This window comes from Chiloscyllium punctatum, chromosome 40 (genome assembly GCF_047496795.1).
Source record: "Chiloscyllium punctatum isolate Juve2018m chromosome 40, sChiPun1.3, whole genome shotgun sequence".
Lineage (NCBI taxonomy): Eukaryota > Metazoa > Chordata > Chondrichthyes > Orectolobiformes > Hemiscylliidae > Chiloscyllium > Chiloscyllium punctatum.
The window spans coordinates 63,903,123-63,919,552 of record NC_092778.1 but is presented as its reverse complement, the minus strand read 5'-3'; the positions used below and the strand labels follow the sequence as shown (position 1 = coordinate 63,919,552).

The 16,430-nt window shown below is 37.8% G+C and overlaps 1 protein-coding gene across 1 annotated transcript in view; it reads right to left on the bottom strand.

Annotated features, from left to right (window-relative positions):
- The window catches only part of cpped1 (calcineurin-like phosphoesterase domain containing 1), a 190,865-nt gene that overhangs the window by 68,803 nt on the left and 105,632 nt on the right, over nucleotides 1-16,430 (bottom strand). The window contains exon 3 of the mRNA XM_072560124.1: nucleotides 3,944-4,366. Coding sequence (XP_072416225.1) covers nucleotides 3,944-4,366 — 423 coding nt within the window. The remainder of the gene's footprint in view (nucleotides 1-3,943; nucleotides 4,367-16,430) is intronic.

The following is a 16,430-nucleotide window of genomic DNA, read 5'->3' as shown; positions in this document are numbered from 1 at the left end:
CCAACTGCGTCCAAGCATGTGGCCTGATATCAGACAATACCCCTACTTACTGCACGAGGACCTCTGATTTACAACATTCTGCCTTGACTTGACTGAGGAACAATCTGCTCAAACTTTGAGAAATGGTCATTTGGTTGAAACCCATGAAGTGTGTTTGCCATATAAGGTGATGAAACATGTTAGAGGTGTGACATTGATGTATCACTGTGCTGTACAGGAACATGTCCATCCCCTTTACTGATCATTGCTGACAACCATGACAAACCTGGTTTTGTGTCTGCCCTAAAAGGCAAGACATGATGTAATATCCCATGGATGTAGGAAATGTTTCAGTGATTTGGAGAAAATAATAATAAAATACCCTCATTCAAAAAGTGAGGGAGGCAGAAAGTAAGAAACTGCTGACCCTCTAGTTTAACATGTCATTGGGAAATTACTAGTTATTAAGAAAGTAATAATAGGATCTCTGGACCATCAAAATGCAATCCATCAGAGTTAACATAGTTTTATGAAAGGAAACCAGGTTTGACAAAATTGCTTGAGCTCTTCGAAGATGTAACAAACAATGTGGATAATCAGGATCCTATAGATATAGTATTTCTGGACTTTGAGAAAGCACTTGATAAGGTGCTGCAGTGCATAAGGTACGATCACATGGGGATAGGAGTAGTTTATTATCTTAAATAGAGGATTGGCTAACTAACAGAAAGCAGAATCAGGATAAGTGGGCCTTTTTCTGATTGGCAAGATATAACTAATGGGGTGCCACAGGTTTGAACCTCGGGTCACAGCTATTTACAATCTAAATTAATGATTTGGACATCAGAATAGAAAGGCAGCCAAATTTGCAGATGACACTAAAATAGCTAGGAAAGTAAGTTGTAGTGAAGAAATAAGAAGTTTTCAAATGGATATGGATAGATTAGTTAAATGAGCAAACCTTTGGCAGACGAAGCTTAATGTGGATGACAGTAAGGTTATCCATTTTAGTCAGAGGAATACAAAAGCAACTTATGATCTAAGTGGCGAGGAACTTCAGAGCGCTTCAATGCAGACGGATCTGGGTGCCCTCGTGCATAAATCGCAGAAAACTAGTATGTATTTACAGCAGGTAATATGGAAGGTAAATGGAATTTTGGCAAATATTACTAAAAGAGTTGAGTATAAAAGTAGGGAAGTGTTGTTGCAATCTTACAAGGTGTTAGTGAGACTGCACTTGGAGTATTGCATACAATTGTTATCCCCCTGAGGAGGTATGTAGTTGCACTGGTGGTAATTCAGAAGAGGTTCATTAGATTGATTCCAGAGATGAGAGTGATATCTTATGAAGAGAGAATGAGCAGTTTAAAGTTATATTTTCCAGAATTTAGAAGAATGAGAAGAGATATAATTGAGATATATAGGATGCTAAAGGTGATTGAAAAAGCAGATCTAGAAAGGATGATCCCTGTAAAAGGGCAATCTAGGATAAGGAGTAGCAGATATAAAACAGAGGTGAGGAGAAATTACTTCTCTCAAAAGGGTCATGTATCTGTGGAATTCACTAGCCCAAAGTGTGGTGGATTATGGGACATTGAATAAATTTAAGGAGGAGACAGATTTTTAATTAGTAATGGGTTGAAGGGTTATGGAGAGTGGGCAGGGAAGTGAAATTGAGGCTGAGATGAGATCAGCCATAACGGTCATAAATGATGGAGCAGGCTCAAGGAGCTGAATTGCCTGCTCCTACCCTTGTACTTATGTTCTATAAGTATTGTCAGCATCCATATAGGTGGAATGTGAGTGAATACGAGAACAAGCTAACAGTTCTAAGCTGCACTCTGCTCTAATCCATGAGATGGATGCCTGTCCCTGCAAGCAAGCAGTCTTGCAGCAGTGTTACAATGTAAGGTGTGAGCACATTCCAAAGTGCAGTGGGGAAGTGGAGAACAGAGTCAGAGATTCATCATGATGACACGGTGAGACTAGTGCACATCTGATGCCAACCTCTGCTACCTGTGGAGTGTGCCTTGAAGTATTGAGGACTAACCTAGATAACCTGCTAACTTAGATAAATAGTAATTGCACCCTACTGTCTGGCCTCCAATTTGGCAATGGTGATTGAGGTCCTGGAAGCTCATTAACTATCTCAAATTCAAGGACCAAACTCACTCCCCCTTATATTATTGGATATGTGTACTACTTGCTGTCATTTCCAACACTGTTCAAATTGCTGGCATTCACAGAAATTTACAGCTCAAGATCAGACATTCAGACCAAGATGTACAGGTATATGCTGCTCTTTGTTTGAACAATCCAAAAGTTACCTAACTGTCTACTCTCTTTCCATAGTCTTGCATCCTCCTCTGTTTCAAATATCTCTAGTTCTTTGTATAAGTTGAGTGATATTCAGTCTCAAACACTTCCTGCAACAAAACATTCCAAATTCCAATAACACTTTGCAGGAAGAGATTTTGCTTTATCCTTTCCTTAACTTTCATGAGAATTTCAAATAGATGATCTTTCATCAATGACTCCCCAAATGTCAGACACAGTATTTTTCCTCACTGGTTTGGCAGAAATAATCATACTATCTCTAATCCTTCCTCATAGTTACAGCATCTTATATCTGGTGTCATTCTGTCTGCCGCTGAAGTGACTTACCAAGCTATTCAGCTGTATCAAATACGGCAACTGAGGTGAGAGATAAATGCCAGACTTGACAGCAATTCCCACGTCTCAAGATTAATTCTTAAACAATGCTTTATGTTAGCATTTATGTCCTTTATATGTTGGAGTGTCCAAAGCTCCACATAGTATTTTAATTATGAACTATCCAGCACATTTTATTAATAATTTCCTTACACATATACTTCAGGACATTATTGAAAAAGCCAAATTCTAGTCATTTTTATTGTATCTAACTGCACTTGCCAGAACCCCCTGCGATGCACAATTTGCCCAAGTTCATCAGTGTTTTTCCATAAAATATGTACTCTATTCTTGCTCTTTTCTCATAAAAGCTATTGCCTCGTGTATTTGCATTAAATTGCATTTGTCACCTGTCTGCATATTCTACTAAGTGTTCTATGTTTGTTCAGCTTCTTTTTACATATTTAGGTGTTAAGTATAATCAGTTTGAAAGCAAAAGGAACTATCATCTGAAAGAAAATGGGGAGGATTGTTAGAAGGAAATGGATGATGATTTTCCAGTGGTCAAACTATTACTCTGATTTCCCCGAAGAAGATAACTGAATTTTAACATTGATTTTGCATGTTATGACATTTGAAATGAGTTTGACCAGATAATACGCCACTATTTAAATGAAAGAAAATCAAATAGCTTGCCTAAGATATTGCTTGTTACATCGCCCACTCATTAAGATATCAAAATCAAACAGGAAACTACTTCCTATAGCAAGTCAATATAAACAGAAATCAATCTCTTGGAAAAACAAAACAGTCCCTATTCAACAAATATTTTAAAGCTTGTCAAGAACAGAAAAATTGTTAAAATTTGGCTAAAAGGCTGTGAGCAGAAGTAATACAGTGCAAAAATATGATCCCACATGTTACAGATTGAAGTTATGAAATTTACCTCTTCGTTGGAGGCACTCCTTTGATTGTCAGGCAAGTACTGTTAATTTAGTGACAATAAATAGAAATTGGATTTTCTCTCTTCACCCTGCTGCACCAGGCTTGAGATATCCTTGAATCTGCCTCCAAACACTAGTGCAAGGTCTGCTGGGACTGAGCAAGGACCCATGTGTGCAGCTGGATGAAACAAAGGGCTCAAGGGGGAAATTTGAGTACTCCCCTCTCTAAGAGGCACAGTGCTCCTCTGGAACAGAATACCCAAAGAGGAAAATCTACATTCAGGTGCAATAGCTTTGGACTCTTTTCCGACTTCCTACTGACTGAATAGAATTATAGATGCTACGTGTAGGAAAATAGAAACAAATACCTCCTTTTTCAAATTTCTGCAGAAGATCCAGTCGTTTTGACTTCTCCAGGTTAAAATAGTCATTCTCTTCTTCAGCGCTTTGCAGAAATGCAGGAATGTGCTGGAACACAATCACATTTTTGATTTTTAACTGTTCAGCAGCAGCAAGTTGATTATCCAGCCAAAGATCGTGGGCTTCCTTTAGTTCAAGGCAATTGGAAGCATCTTGAAAAAACTGAGAGTTCAGCACAAGGAATAGCACTCCCCCAACCCAGAAACTGAAGTAATCATCTCCCCAGTTTTTACAATATTCGGCAATACTTTCTGGGGTTGGGGAGTTTCCTATATCATGGTTGCCACTGACAAACACCAATGGAATCTTAGGATCAATGTCCTCCAGAACATGCTTGAGATCAAATATTTGCTCCTCACACAAAGGGCTACCTGAAAATAAAAGAAAAAACTGTGATTTATGTGAGCTCAACTTTCCCTTATTTTATGCCTATAAATGAGAGAATATCTTGCAAGAATTCCTCTCTCAATGCAGTAGATTTCCCATTTTGTGTCAAAATTAATGTCTTCACATGTAATACCCATTGCATCACTTCTCCAGATGATGTGAGCTCATCCTAAATGCATAAATGGCATGTACAGAGAACAGTGCTGTGATGAATATTTCGATGAATTTTTCAACATAGTGTATAGTCTGACAGTAGACTGTATGAAGGGCTTTTGCCCGAAACGTTGATTTCGCTGCTCGTTGGATGCTGCCTGAACTGCTGTGCTCTTCCAGCACCACTAATCCAGTATTTGATTTTCAGCATCTGCAGTCATTGTTTTTACCTTGTATGGTATATTTCATATTATTGCACAAATTCAAGGGAATATTGGGTTTACTATTACCTGGGTGTCAGAACACCAATAAGGAGTGCCTCTGTGTTGCTTTATAAAATATTTTGTTTAACGTCATTTCTACTGTGTGCAGATTAATGAACTGCTCTAACATTGTTGAATTAGATGGTATACAAAAAATTTTTATAGGTTGAAAATATAATGCCATATACTTATCAAAGAGTTTTAAAATGCATATGAACCAGAATACTGCAATTAAAAAGAATAAACATGTCTAATCATGAACAATTACTTTAAAATTATTGAACTGTTTAAAAAAATTCAAGGAAGAAGCATATTTTATTCTTCCAGTACAGAATGTTGATACAATATAACAGTACAAATTAAATCTAACACAGTGATTATGATGCCTGCTTTGTCAGCAAACACAAATAAACACAAAATTTATTTGTGTTTGCTGACAAAATTGATCAATATCATTATTGGTATTCATATTGTTACAGATTTTGTTGCTTTAGCATCTTAACCAAGTTATTATTAAAAATTGCAAGCATTTCCACCCTGCAATTTCAGTTCAATAATAATATTTTTAAAGACATTTTTTAAAATCTTCACTTTCAGATCAGATACTGTTTCTTCTCACCAAATCTCCGGACCTTTCTCCCTTCAGCAGCTGCTGGCTTTTCAATTTTTGTATTGTTTCAGTTCATGTCACTCCCTTTGCTCCACCACTGGCAGCACAACTTTAAGTCTCCTGAGTCTTACTTTCTAGAGTTCTCTCCCAATGCTCTTCTTGTCTCCCACTATATTCTTCAATCACATCTTCAATCACAGGTTTTCTCACACTAGTTTCTCAATCCACTGTTTCATGCCCATTCCTGCATATATTTCTAATTCTTCTAGGCCACCATTTATACCTCACAATGAGAAGTACCTCAATATATATAGTGCTTCAGGTGATAGCTTTCCAGTCCCTAAACAACATGAGCAATGGTAAGTCAGTTGGGAAAATAAGGTGAGATCAGATAAATGAGACTTTCCGAACGAAAAGATACCTGATTTTCTACTGAAGATTTTAGCAGTGAGGTGAGAACCTCACTAGTGAGTGGCAAGGGGCCTATTTTCATCACCATCTCATTAATATCTAATCTTGCCTTATTTACATGTAGTTTGCTATTTTCCTAGGCATTGAGAGCACAAGGATGGCAATAATTCCTGACATCAATGCCTAAACAGATAACTGATGTTTAGAGCTTGTTGCTTGCTCCTACAGGTGCCCATTTGAATCACCAGTCCCCAACACCCCCAAGCACATTCCACAGGCAACAACCACCTGCAAATGCTATCTGTGAAAGGTTATGAGTGGCCACATTATCATGGCACATTTTGGACTCACTTATATACCACTCACCATTTCAGTACCACACTTTAGAGCTCACCGACAACAGCAAACTCCTTCAGACAGGGTTTTAACGTGGTGTGACACGAACAACAAGCAGCCTCTACATTCTTGTAGATGCCATTATAATGACAGTTGATCAGACAGCTGATGATGCAATCTTCCGTTTCCAATGAAGTGTCACTTGTGCCATGTAAGTGCCCTCAGAAACTTTCCTTATTCGTCCCTCTGACTATATCTGCTGTGAAGACATATTAAAGTCTGGCAACATTTCACCTGGTGCACAACATGGCTTTAAATATGGTGCTGACAGCTCAAATCCTAGGAAGTCCCCACAGCAGTGAGCACTCCCGCCGCTTGTAAAGGCAAGATCATGAAAATTACATGTGGTGCATACATAACACGGTGAGCAGTAGAGGATTGCACAATATAACTCATGAGAGCTCTCAGAAAGAACAGCCCTTCCATGAAACCTCCCTGAAATAGTCAACCTGTGGTAAAATTCTGCATTGGGAAATCTTAGGTTGTTCAGCCATAAAATGGGGTCATTGGAAGGTGACACAAGGTTCGAACAGATGAAGATATAATTTTGGATTGATTTTATGATAGGAAGACTGCAGAAGGAAGAATAGGAAGGAAGATATTTTGTAATGAAATAATGGTAACAATGCTGCGTTAAATGGTCAACGTATTCATCACCCACATGAAAGGAAATGTACATTTTGCTGCAACATAAAATTAATGATCTCAGATCAGTTGTGTATTATTTATCCAGCCTAGTTCTTCAAATTCTGGTACTGCCCACGTTCAACTCTCGCTGAAATCAAATTTCACAGAATCACAGAACTGGCTTAATGAGGGAGGTAGTAGAAAGTGAGGACTGCAGATGCTGGAGATCAGAGTCGAGACGGTGGTGCTGAAAAAGCACAGCTGGTCAGGCAGCATCACAGAAGCAGGAAAATCAACGTTTCAGGCAAGAGCCCTTCATTCCTGATGAAGGGTTTATACCCGAAACGTCGATTCTCCTGCTCCTTGGATGCTGCCTGACCTGCTGTCCATTTCAAGCACCACACTCTCGACTCTTCGTGGACTGGCATCTGAATGAGCAATCTACTTAGTGCTATTCTTTCACCCTCTCTGTGAAACATTAACTAACAGATGCCTTTTGAACCTGCCTCTACTTTAATCAGATGCTGAACAGAAAAATGCTTTCCTCACATCATTTTTGTTTCTTTTGCTAATTACTTTGAATCTGTGCCCTCTCACTCTTGATCATTTACACAAGTGCGAACAGTGCCCCTATTTTGTCTGGCCAGACCCTTCATGAATTGGAATAACTTTATAAAACTTCCTCTTAGACTTCTCCATAACTACCATATGCCTCTTCAACCAACTTCCTTTTACCTACAGAAGACCAAATTCACTCTCACTGTCCCCCGTAACAGATATTTGCTTGAAATGACAAAAAACTGGAAGATCACTATTTTCATGGTACATCAGATTCAAGGTTCTTTGATATAAATCTCTATTTCAGTACCACATACTTTTACTTTCATGTACATGTTCTATTTAGTCAATGTTCAAGGATATATGGATTAAGCTATTAATTATCAAGCGTAAGGAAGACCGTACCAGTGATTGGCAAGCCTGTGGCAGTTGGATTTCACTTAGGATAAATGTGAATTTTTGAATCAATAATGAATAGTACAGGATACTTTTATAAATAGTGAAAAGCTAGAGGTTCAAAAAAACTTGGCAGACAAATACAGACTGGGACTTGGTTACATAAATCATTCAAATGTCATGAACAAATACAGAAAATCATCCAAAAGATTAATATATCCTGCCCGTTAAATTTAGAGGACTAGAATACAAGAGGGTAAATGCCTGCTTTAACCACACAAATCCCTACCTTAGAATACATTCAGAATACAGTGTTCTGATCACTGTACCTTACAAATGATAGAGTTAGAGAGTTATTCAAATTCATGAAGGGTCTGGCCAGATAAATGGGAGTGTAGGTGTGCCAGTATGGTAATTGTTTGGAGGTGGGAGGCCAGGAACCATCCAGGAACACGTTAAACTACAGAAGGGGGGGGCAGGGGTTAAATGAAAAGCCAAAGGTATTTCTTTGAATATACGCCAGCTTCCTTAAATGTTATGCAGTGTGTAGAAAGTACACATCATCACTCTGACAGGCAGAAACATAAAGTTGGCAGCCGGTTTCATTTAGCCCTGTGCATTGCTATCACCTTTCCTTGATTGCGCTTAGCAATTACTTTTCATAATGATCATATTATGCATGCTTTAGTTAAATCCTCAAAAAGATGATGACAATATTTGTTTAGCCAAGATAAAAATATAAAACCTTTAAAGTTGTCTATTTCATTCTGAATACTCATAGTATCAGGACATTTTTCTCCAGTAAAGTAATTTTCTAGATGCTTTGGGAATTTGTATCAGGCAAAGCTGCCTCCTTCTCCTGTTCTTTCCTTCACTATAACAAGGCATTTAGCTTCCAGTCAACAATCCGTGGGGTGAGACATTTACCCATCCCATTCCCGATTACCACAAGTTGAATACATACTGTGCTGTCTATTTAACTCTATTGGCTTAAGTGAAATAAAATTACTTCATTTCTCCCATGGAACATCGCCCCCCCCCCCCCCCAAAAGAAAGTGATCGTAAAATATAATCAAATTTATTCATTTAAGACCTCCTTTTAAAAAGGGTACCAATGAGATTTTTTTTAAAATGTTTGTATTGTCTGCATGGAATAATGTAAAACATATTTTCCAGATGTTCCAATAAAACAGCTCATTTCATCCAATATGAGATATTATAGCAAAACTCAGATATGATGTCTTCTGACCACGCAGTAATGTGACTAATTGTTAAACAGAAACATGCCATGGTTCACGTGTCAGATGGTGCAAAGCCTGAATAAGTAATTCAATGACAACACAGCCTTCCAATTAAGAAAACATTGCAAGAAACTTTATTCTGCTTTGAAAGCAGAATGGTATAAAAAAAAACAAAGTTAAGGGCACTCTATCTGAATGTACGTAGCATTCACAAGGTAAGACAATCTAAAAGGAACAAAGTTACATGGGTATAATCTAATTACTATTACAGAAACATGGCTGCATAGGATGATGACTGGGAAGTGAATATTCAAGGATATTCAATGTTTAGGAGGAACAGACGAGAAGCATGAAGGAAGTAGAGTTGCATTGACAATAAAGGATGAGATGAACAAATTAGAAAGGGAGAAACCTAGATTGGAAGAATAGCATGTACAATCTGTTTGGGTAGAGCTAAAAACAAAGTAAGGGGAAAGCAGATATCAGCTTCTAAATAGTATTGTTAGTGTGGGACATGATATTAATCAGGAGATGAGAGAATCATATAGTGTGGGCAACACAGTTATCATAGGTAACTTTAATCTGAATACAGGCCGCATAATGTATCGGAGCTTGGTTAGACTGCACCTAAAATACTGTATTCTGTTTTGATCTTATTTCATGAAAGATATTATTGCAATAGAGGCAATGCAACGAAGGTTTGTTAGACTCACTCCCAGGATGGTGGGATCATCCTATAAAGACAGAGACTGTGTTGACCTGTATTCTCTAGAGTTTTAACTGAGAGACAATGTCATTGAAACTTAGAAAATAGTTAAAAGGACAGACAGGGTAGATGCAGGTAAGATGATTCCACTGGATGGGAGTCTAGAACTGGGGGGCTGCACAGTTTTTAAAAGAAGGGAGAAGTCAATTATGTCTGAGAATTTCTTTACTCAGAATTGTGAACCTTTGGAATTCTCAACTATAGAAGGCTGTGGAAGATCAGTCTTCCAGTATGTTTAAGGTCATGATTGACAGATTTCTGATTACCAGCTGTGTCCAGGGTTGTGGGGTTGGGGTGAATAAAAGGTATTAAAGTGTTCAATTCGTAATGACCAAATTGAATAGTGGGCAGTCTACTATTGTGCCTGTGTTCACAAGAGTGTAATCAGACAAAAACAGACACTAAGCCAAAGAAGAAAATACAGGGACAGGTGACCGAACACTTGGTCAAAAAAGTGGATTTGAAGCAGTATCTCAAAAGGCTGAGAAGTTTAGGCAGGGAGTTCCAGAACTTAGAGCATGGATAGCTGAAGGCTCAACCATCAATGGTGGAATGAATTAAATTGTGAAGCACAAGCATCCAGAGTTGGAGAAACATAGAGACATATGGCTGGAGATGTTTACAGAGATAGATTGGCAAGGCCAAGGAGGTACTTGAACACTAAAAATTTCTTCTAACAGTGACAAATTCCTACAAGGTGAAACTAGTTACATCAAAGTCCTAAATTCAGTTATTCATACCTATTCATAGCTTATATATTAAATTATATTGTGCACTGCTGAATGACTGAAGAAAAGTTGTGTGGTTTCTCAGTGCAACAGCACTTCACTCCAAATTATTTTCTTTTGGTTTTGCTGTTTCCAATAGTGCTACAAGACTTCTACTATATCATCTATCGCCACAGATGCAAAATGAATATTTCTCTGTCAATAACCTTAGATCAGAAAGTTTCATTATTAATCCATGGCATGTAGGCATTACTGTTAAGGTCAGCATCTATTGTCCTACTTGTCCTCGACTAGATGATAATGAACCACCATCTTGAACTTCTGCATCCCATCTGGATTAGTGCACCCACACTAGGAATACCCAAACACTTACAACTCAGGACTGTGTTTGGCTCTATGTGAATTTGTAAGTGCTCATATTCCTGTGCATCTGCTGGTATGTTCTTTCAGATGGCAGAGCCACTGTGTTGAAAGGTGCTTGCTGAAGGAGGTTTGGCAGGTTGCTATAGTGCACTTTGCAGATGGTAGACACTGCATTGGTGGTGGAAGAGCTAAATGGTTACAGTGGCTGTAATGTTGCTATAAGTTCATTTGCCCATTTTCCCTGACCAAACATGCACTAATTTTTTAAACAATAAAAGTGAACAATTTGTAATCAAGCTGTTTGGTACTGGGGTCAAACAGCTGAACATTAATAGCTGCACAATGGAAAACAGTAACATTTCTGTCAGATATTTGTGAGCACTTAATTCTTAGATTGCAACTAAATCCAGTATTGGTTAAGTGGTTGTTGCACGTGGACCATGAAAAAGACCTGCATTAAATGAACAGAATCTTCAGGAAAAAGTACTAGAGGAACTTGTTCATATTTGTTTTCAAACACATCATACCATGATTTAAATTGTTTTGGCATGATACTGCCATATCGAAAATAATACTTCACTCTTCATAGAACAAGATTTACTTAATGCCTGTAATGAAGATGGGACGGCAGTAATTAAAATACCATCCATCAGTGAGAATGTTTTCAGGTGCTTGTATTTGATTACACAATAAACCACTTCAGAAAACATAAATCAACTCATTCACATTCAAAGAATGTTGCTGAGGTATGGAATAGGTTTATTGCAATCTACAATAAAAATGCGTGTTTTCAAACTCCCACTCAAAATATTTTATCATAAAACAGTACGTATACTATGTATATGCATAATGGTGGACATTGTGTAAAAGTTAATCCCCAATGTTTAGCCAAAAATTAATACCTTTTTATGAATCCTGTAAGTTCATAAGGTATAGGAGCAAAATTAGGCCATTCGGCCATCGAGTCTACTCGCCATTCGATCGTGGCCAATATGCTCCTCCTCCCCATTTTCCTACCTTCTCCCCATAACCCTTCAACCCATTACTAATTAAAAATCTGTCCAACTCCTCATTAAATTTTCTCACTGTCCCAGCATCCACCACACTGTGGGATAGTGAATTCTACAGATTCACAACCCTTTGGGAGAAGTAGTTTGTTTTAAATTTACTACCCTTTACCTTAAGATTATGACCTCTTGTCCTAGAATGTAATAATAAAGTGTCATTTGCTTAAAGCCAAATAGTGTAACCAGTTGAACTATATCTGGAACACAGCACATTACGCTTGTCTTTGAATAATAAAAAGTTAGGGTCTTGGCTGTTTCTTTGAGATATTTAAAGGGGGGTTAGTCTGTCTATAACATAAACCTATTTGCTAGAATAGCATAACATTAGAAGTGGTTGCAGTGACAGCAGAAGCAGGCACGTGCAATAAACAAGCAAACATGTCTCAAAGTTGGAGGGTTGTCGTCTCCTCAGAAGTCAATGGAAGCACCCTTCAATCAGGGTGTCCCAGCATAGCAAGTCAAAGGCAGCCTCTAATACCAGGTCAGGGGATTAACCATGGGCAGGTGTCTAGTCAGGGTTATATTGGTAAAGGTGTCCATGCCTCAGCAGTCCAGGGAGTGGCCAATCCATACCTAGGGCTAATATGTTAGGGAGGTGTACAGGTATCAGGGAGGTGTACAGATGTACAGGGGGTGGGTGAAGAAAGGGTACTGATAATTTCAATGAGGGCCAATACAATCTGTAATGGAGGGAATATGGTAATACATGAGTGGGAAAGGCTGAGCACGATAGACAGGTGCAGGCTCATGTATACAAGTTGGGTGAGGACCTGGGGATGAGGGAAGTCTATAGGATTCTTGGGAAGGGCTTGTAGATGCTCAGGGCCTCAACAAGATGTAGAAACAAAGGGTGAAAACCACACACATCTTCCAACATGTTAGGAATTAACAGAATGGAACAGGAAAGAAAATAGCAACTACCTGAAGTCAGTGAGCTTAAGCATCTGGACCGTTCAAAAAACTCAAACTAATCCACATTTAGCCAAAAAAATTTAGGATTCAACCCATTGTTCATATGTTCAAACTGTGCCCGAAGTCCAAACCATCAGAAATCATTTCCATCATAGATGTTGATCTTTGAAAAATGATATCAAATTTGAAGTATTAACTCTGTTTCTCTCTCTACCTGCTGAGTTTCTCCAACACTTTGTTTTTATTTTCAGATTTCCTGCATCCATTTACCTCTGTGGATAAATTTCCTCTTGACGAGTGTCTGTCTGTGTGTGTGTATATGTATGTTCGAGGTATAAGCATTTATATTTCTATTGTACTGTATTAATTTTGTTCTGATAATAAACCAATATTTGTATTTATTAAGAGAACTGATTGATAGATCTCATTGTTTAAAACATAATACAAATCAGACACTTAATTGGTCATCTTGTATTTTTATTTTATGCTGTGAGCCATGGAGTAGTGAGACCAGAGCAAAACAGCTCCCTCAAGTCTCACTTGTAACAATCTGGATAAAGTCTAGTTGTGTTTTGCATTTTGTAAAGGACGCTAATTTGTCTTTAAAATGGTCAAAGAATCTTTCAAAACTGCTTCTAAAAGTTACATGACTACCCTGTGGCTTTCCTTTGGTATTGGGATTAAAGAGAAAATCACACGAGAATTTTCAAAATTATGTGAACATTCCCAAGGCTAACTAGAAACTCCTCTTCCTCTGGAGGAATGAACAGCTCTTTGTAGCTCACCACCATGTGAAAATGAGAACCACTCAAGTTAATGACAGCGACAGTTAAAAGTTAATTATTGCAACTATAAGACACTGAATGGAGTCTGTGCTTCAGCTTTGGCCAAACTGAAATCTAATAAGTATGATTTACCGGTTTTGGTAAATCACTACAAATAAGATTTTGATCTGCATAACAGGCTGTGAGTAACCATTTTGTGCAGATGAAGTCACGATGAATGCTGAGATACACCATCAGAGATGGGCTTCTCAGCCAAAGTGAGCACAAGCAGGAAGGCAGAAATCAACTGCTATTCTGCCAAAACAGTCCAGGCAATCTGCACAATCTTAACTGCTGAGCTAGTGAAGAAAGAGGAACAACAAAAAAAGAACTGGTGAAGGCTTGATGGGCCAAATAGCCTCCTCCTGTGCAGTAACAATTCTGTGATTCTGTGAAATTTCTCTCTGAAATCTTAGCGAGTCCACCTTTATTGGGAAACCTCCAATTTATTCAATTATAGAAGTCACTTCAGCTGCTGGATCTAACTAAGGTTTCAACATTATTCCTTCAGAGAAAGAAGCCAGGTCTGCAATGATTGTAGAGACAAATCTCATTTTCATTTTCATACATGACGTTCATCCTGCTTTTAATCTTTGTTTCAATGTTTTTAGCTAATAACTTCACCATTTCTACCTAAATAATTTTAACTAATAGTTATGCAATAAACTACTTTTTATCTTGTTCAAGAATTAAACTTGCTTTTTTTTAGTAAAAAATTGCTGCTCTTGAGAACTAAAAGGGAGCTAGAAATTAATACACAGCTCAAAAGCCACTGAGAAGTCTGTGGCCACAATAACCGAAACCCAAGATTTTAAAATGCATAATGCAGAAGAATGTTCGCTAATTCTAAAAAAGAACATTTTTTGTATTCTGGTCCTTTTGGGTTCTTGTGATTTCCATTCTGGGTAGTTCACTTAGTTCTAGAAAGATAGTTAATCAGTGATGAACAACAGCAATCTTACCTGTGACTTTTATTCCTCACTTTGGTAAGCTCCATGGCACTTATTTCCCAAGGCTGAGATTGTAAAACTCTATTTAGGAACTGTCGAGTGTAAATCTTCCAATTTGTTGCGCTAAACTTATGATCTGAATATTAAAAATGGATGATGTAGGTTTTAAAGAGGATTTAATTTAGAAAGCTGAACTAAATTTAGAAACTCTATCAAACTATCTGTTGAAGTTTGAACTAAAGGCACAAAGTATCCCCACATTATTTTTCAAGAAAATTAAAATAATCCATACACCATGAAGGCCAAATTTTAAGGCTCTTTTTAAAGACAAAATTGAAAAGGCGTTTGTATTCCCAAATGCACAAAAGAATTTCTGGAAAAGGGCAGCTCACTCTTGAAAACGACCATGCGCCCTCTCCACTCCTTCCCCATTGTGTATGGCAGCAAGTAATTTTTCACTTGTTTAGCACCACAGGGGAATATAAAATAAGTCTCACATCAACATCAAGCTATTCACTAGTACCAATTATATAAGTGCAATTGCGTATCTGTGTGACTTCTTCCCAGTTTCTCTGTGCAAACTACACAGGTGTCCATATTCCTATCTATCACAACACTTTCCCCCTCAGTCTTCAACAGCGTTAATAATAGCGATGCGTTGAAGCAGTTTTTGACTCAGCATCCACCCATCATCTCAGCAGTGTTCTAACTTAACTACCCCTGTAAAAGGATACATATTAGCTTTCACAAGACTTTAGCCACATTAATTATAGAGGAATAGTTTTGGCAGGAGGCAACTTTCATTTACAGATTAATTTTTGGACATTTAGTGCTCAAGTCACAATGAGCCCATTTCTTACAAAATAAAAGGTAGCAAATTAGTCATTAGTCCAGTAAACCTTTTCTGGAAAGAGTTATAATGGATTTACTTGCAATAAAATAATTTTGTTGGTGACCTCACATCATGTGATTCTGGTCAGTCCACATCATTGAAAGTGACAAACGCAAACAATTTCATATTCTGTATGAAAAACACTGCTTTTGGCAATAAATATTGGAATAGAATTCCAATTTTTCTGAATCATAGGGCAATTTGGCATTGATTAAAAGCACAAATTAAAACTATCCACTATAACTGATCGATTATATTGTTCAGAGGTTTCCGTTTAAAAGGTGTCTTTGCAAACTCAGGACATCCAAAGCTCTTCAAAGCCACTAAAGTAATTTGTGGAGCATAATCACTGTTGTAGTATTGAAAAAGGGGCTGCCAATTTGTACTTGGAAAAATCCCACAAATAGCAATGTGATCATGACCAAATAATCTCTGTTAAGGAAGTCAGTTCAGATTAAGTATTAGTAAGAACACTGGCATAAACTCATTCCTGTTTTCGCAATAGCACCCCAATGTCTTAAATATCCACATGAGAGTGAAAATGGGGCTTTAGTTTAACACCTCACTGAAGAACAGTACTGTAACCGAGCAGCACTATCTGAGTATTGCACTGAAGTGTCAGTCTAGATGCTGTCCTCTAGTCCCTGCTGTGTGGTTTGAACTCAAAGCCCGATGTGGCAGAAAGAATGCTATTACTCAGCCAAAGCTAATATAATTCATAGTATGCTTACAGAATATTTTTTTTGCTAAACCTTAGAAGTTTTATGAAGTACACTTTTAAAAACACAAACGGTGATGGTGGATCCGCTATGGATTAAGATCAATATTCAACCGGTTGGCACAAGGAAGTTATAAGACTTGCCCCTTTTTGTACATTGTGTTGCCCCATTT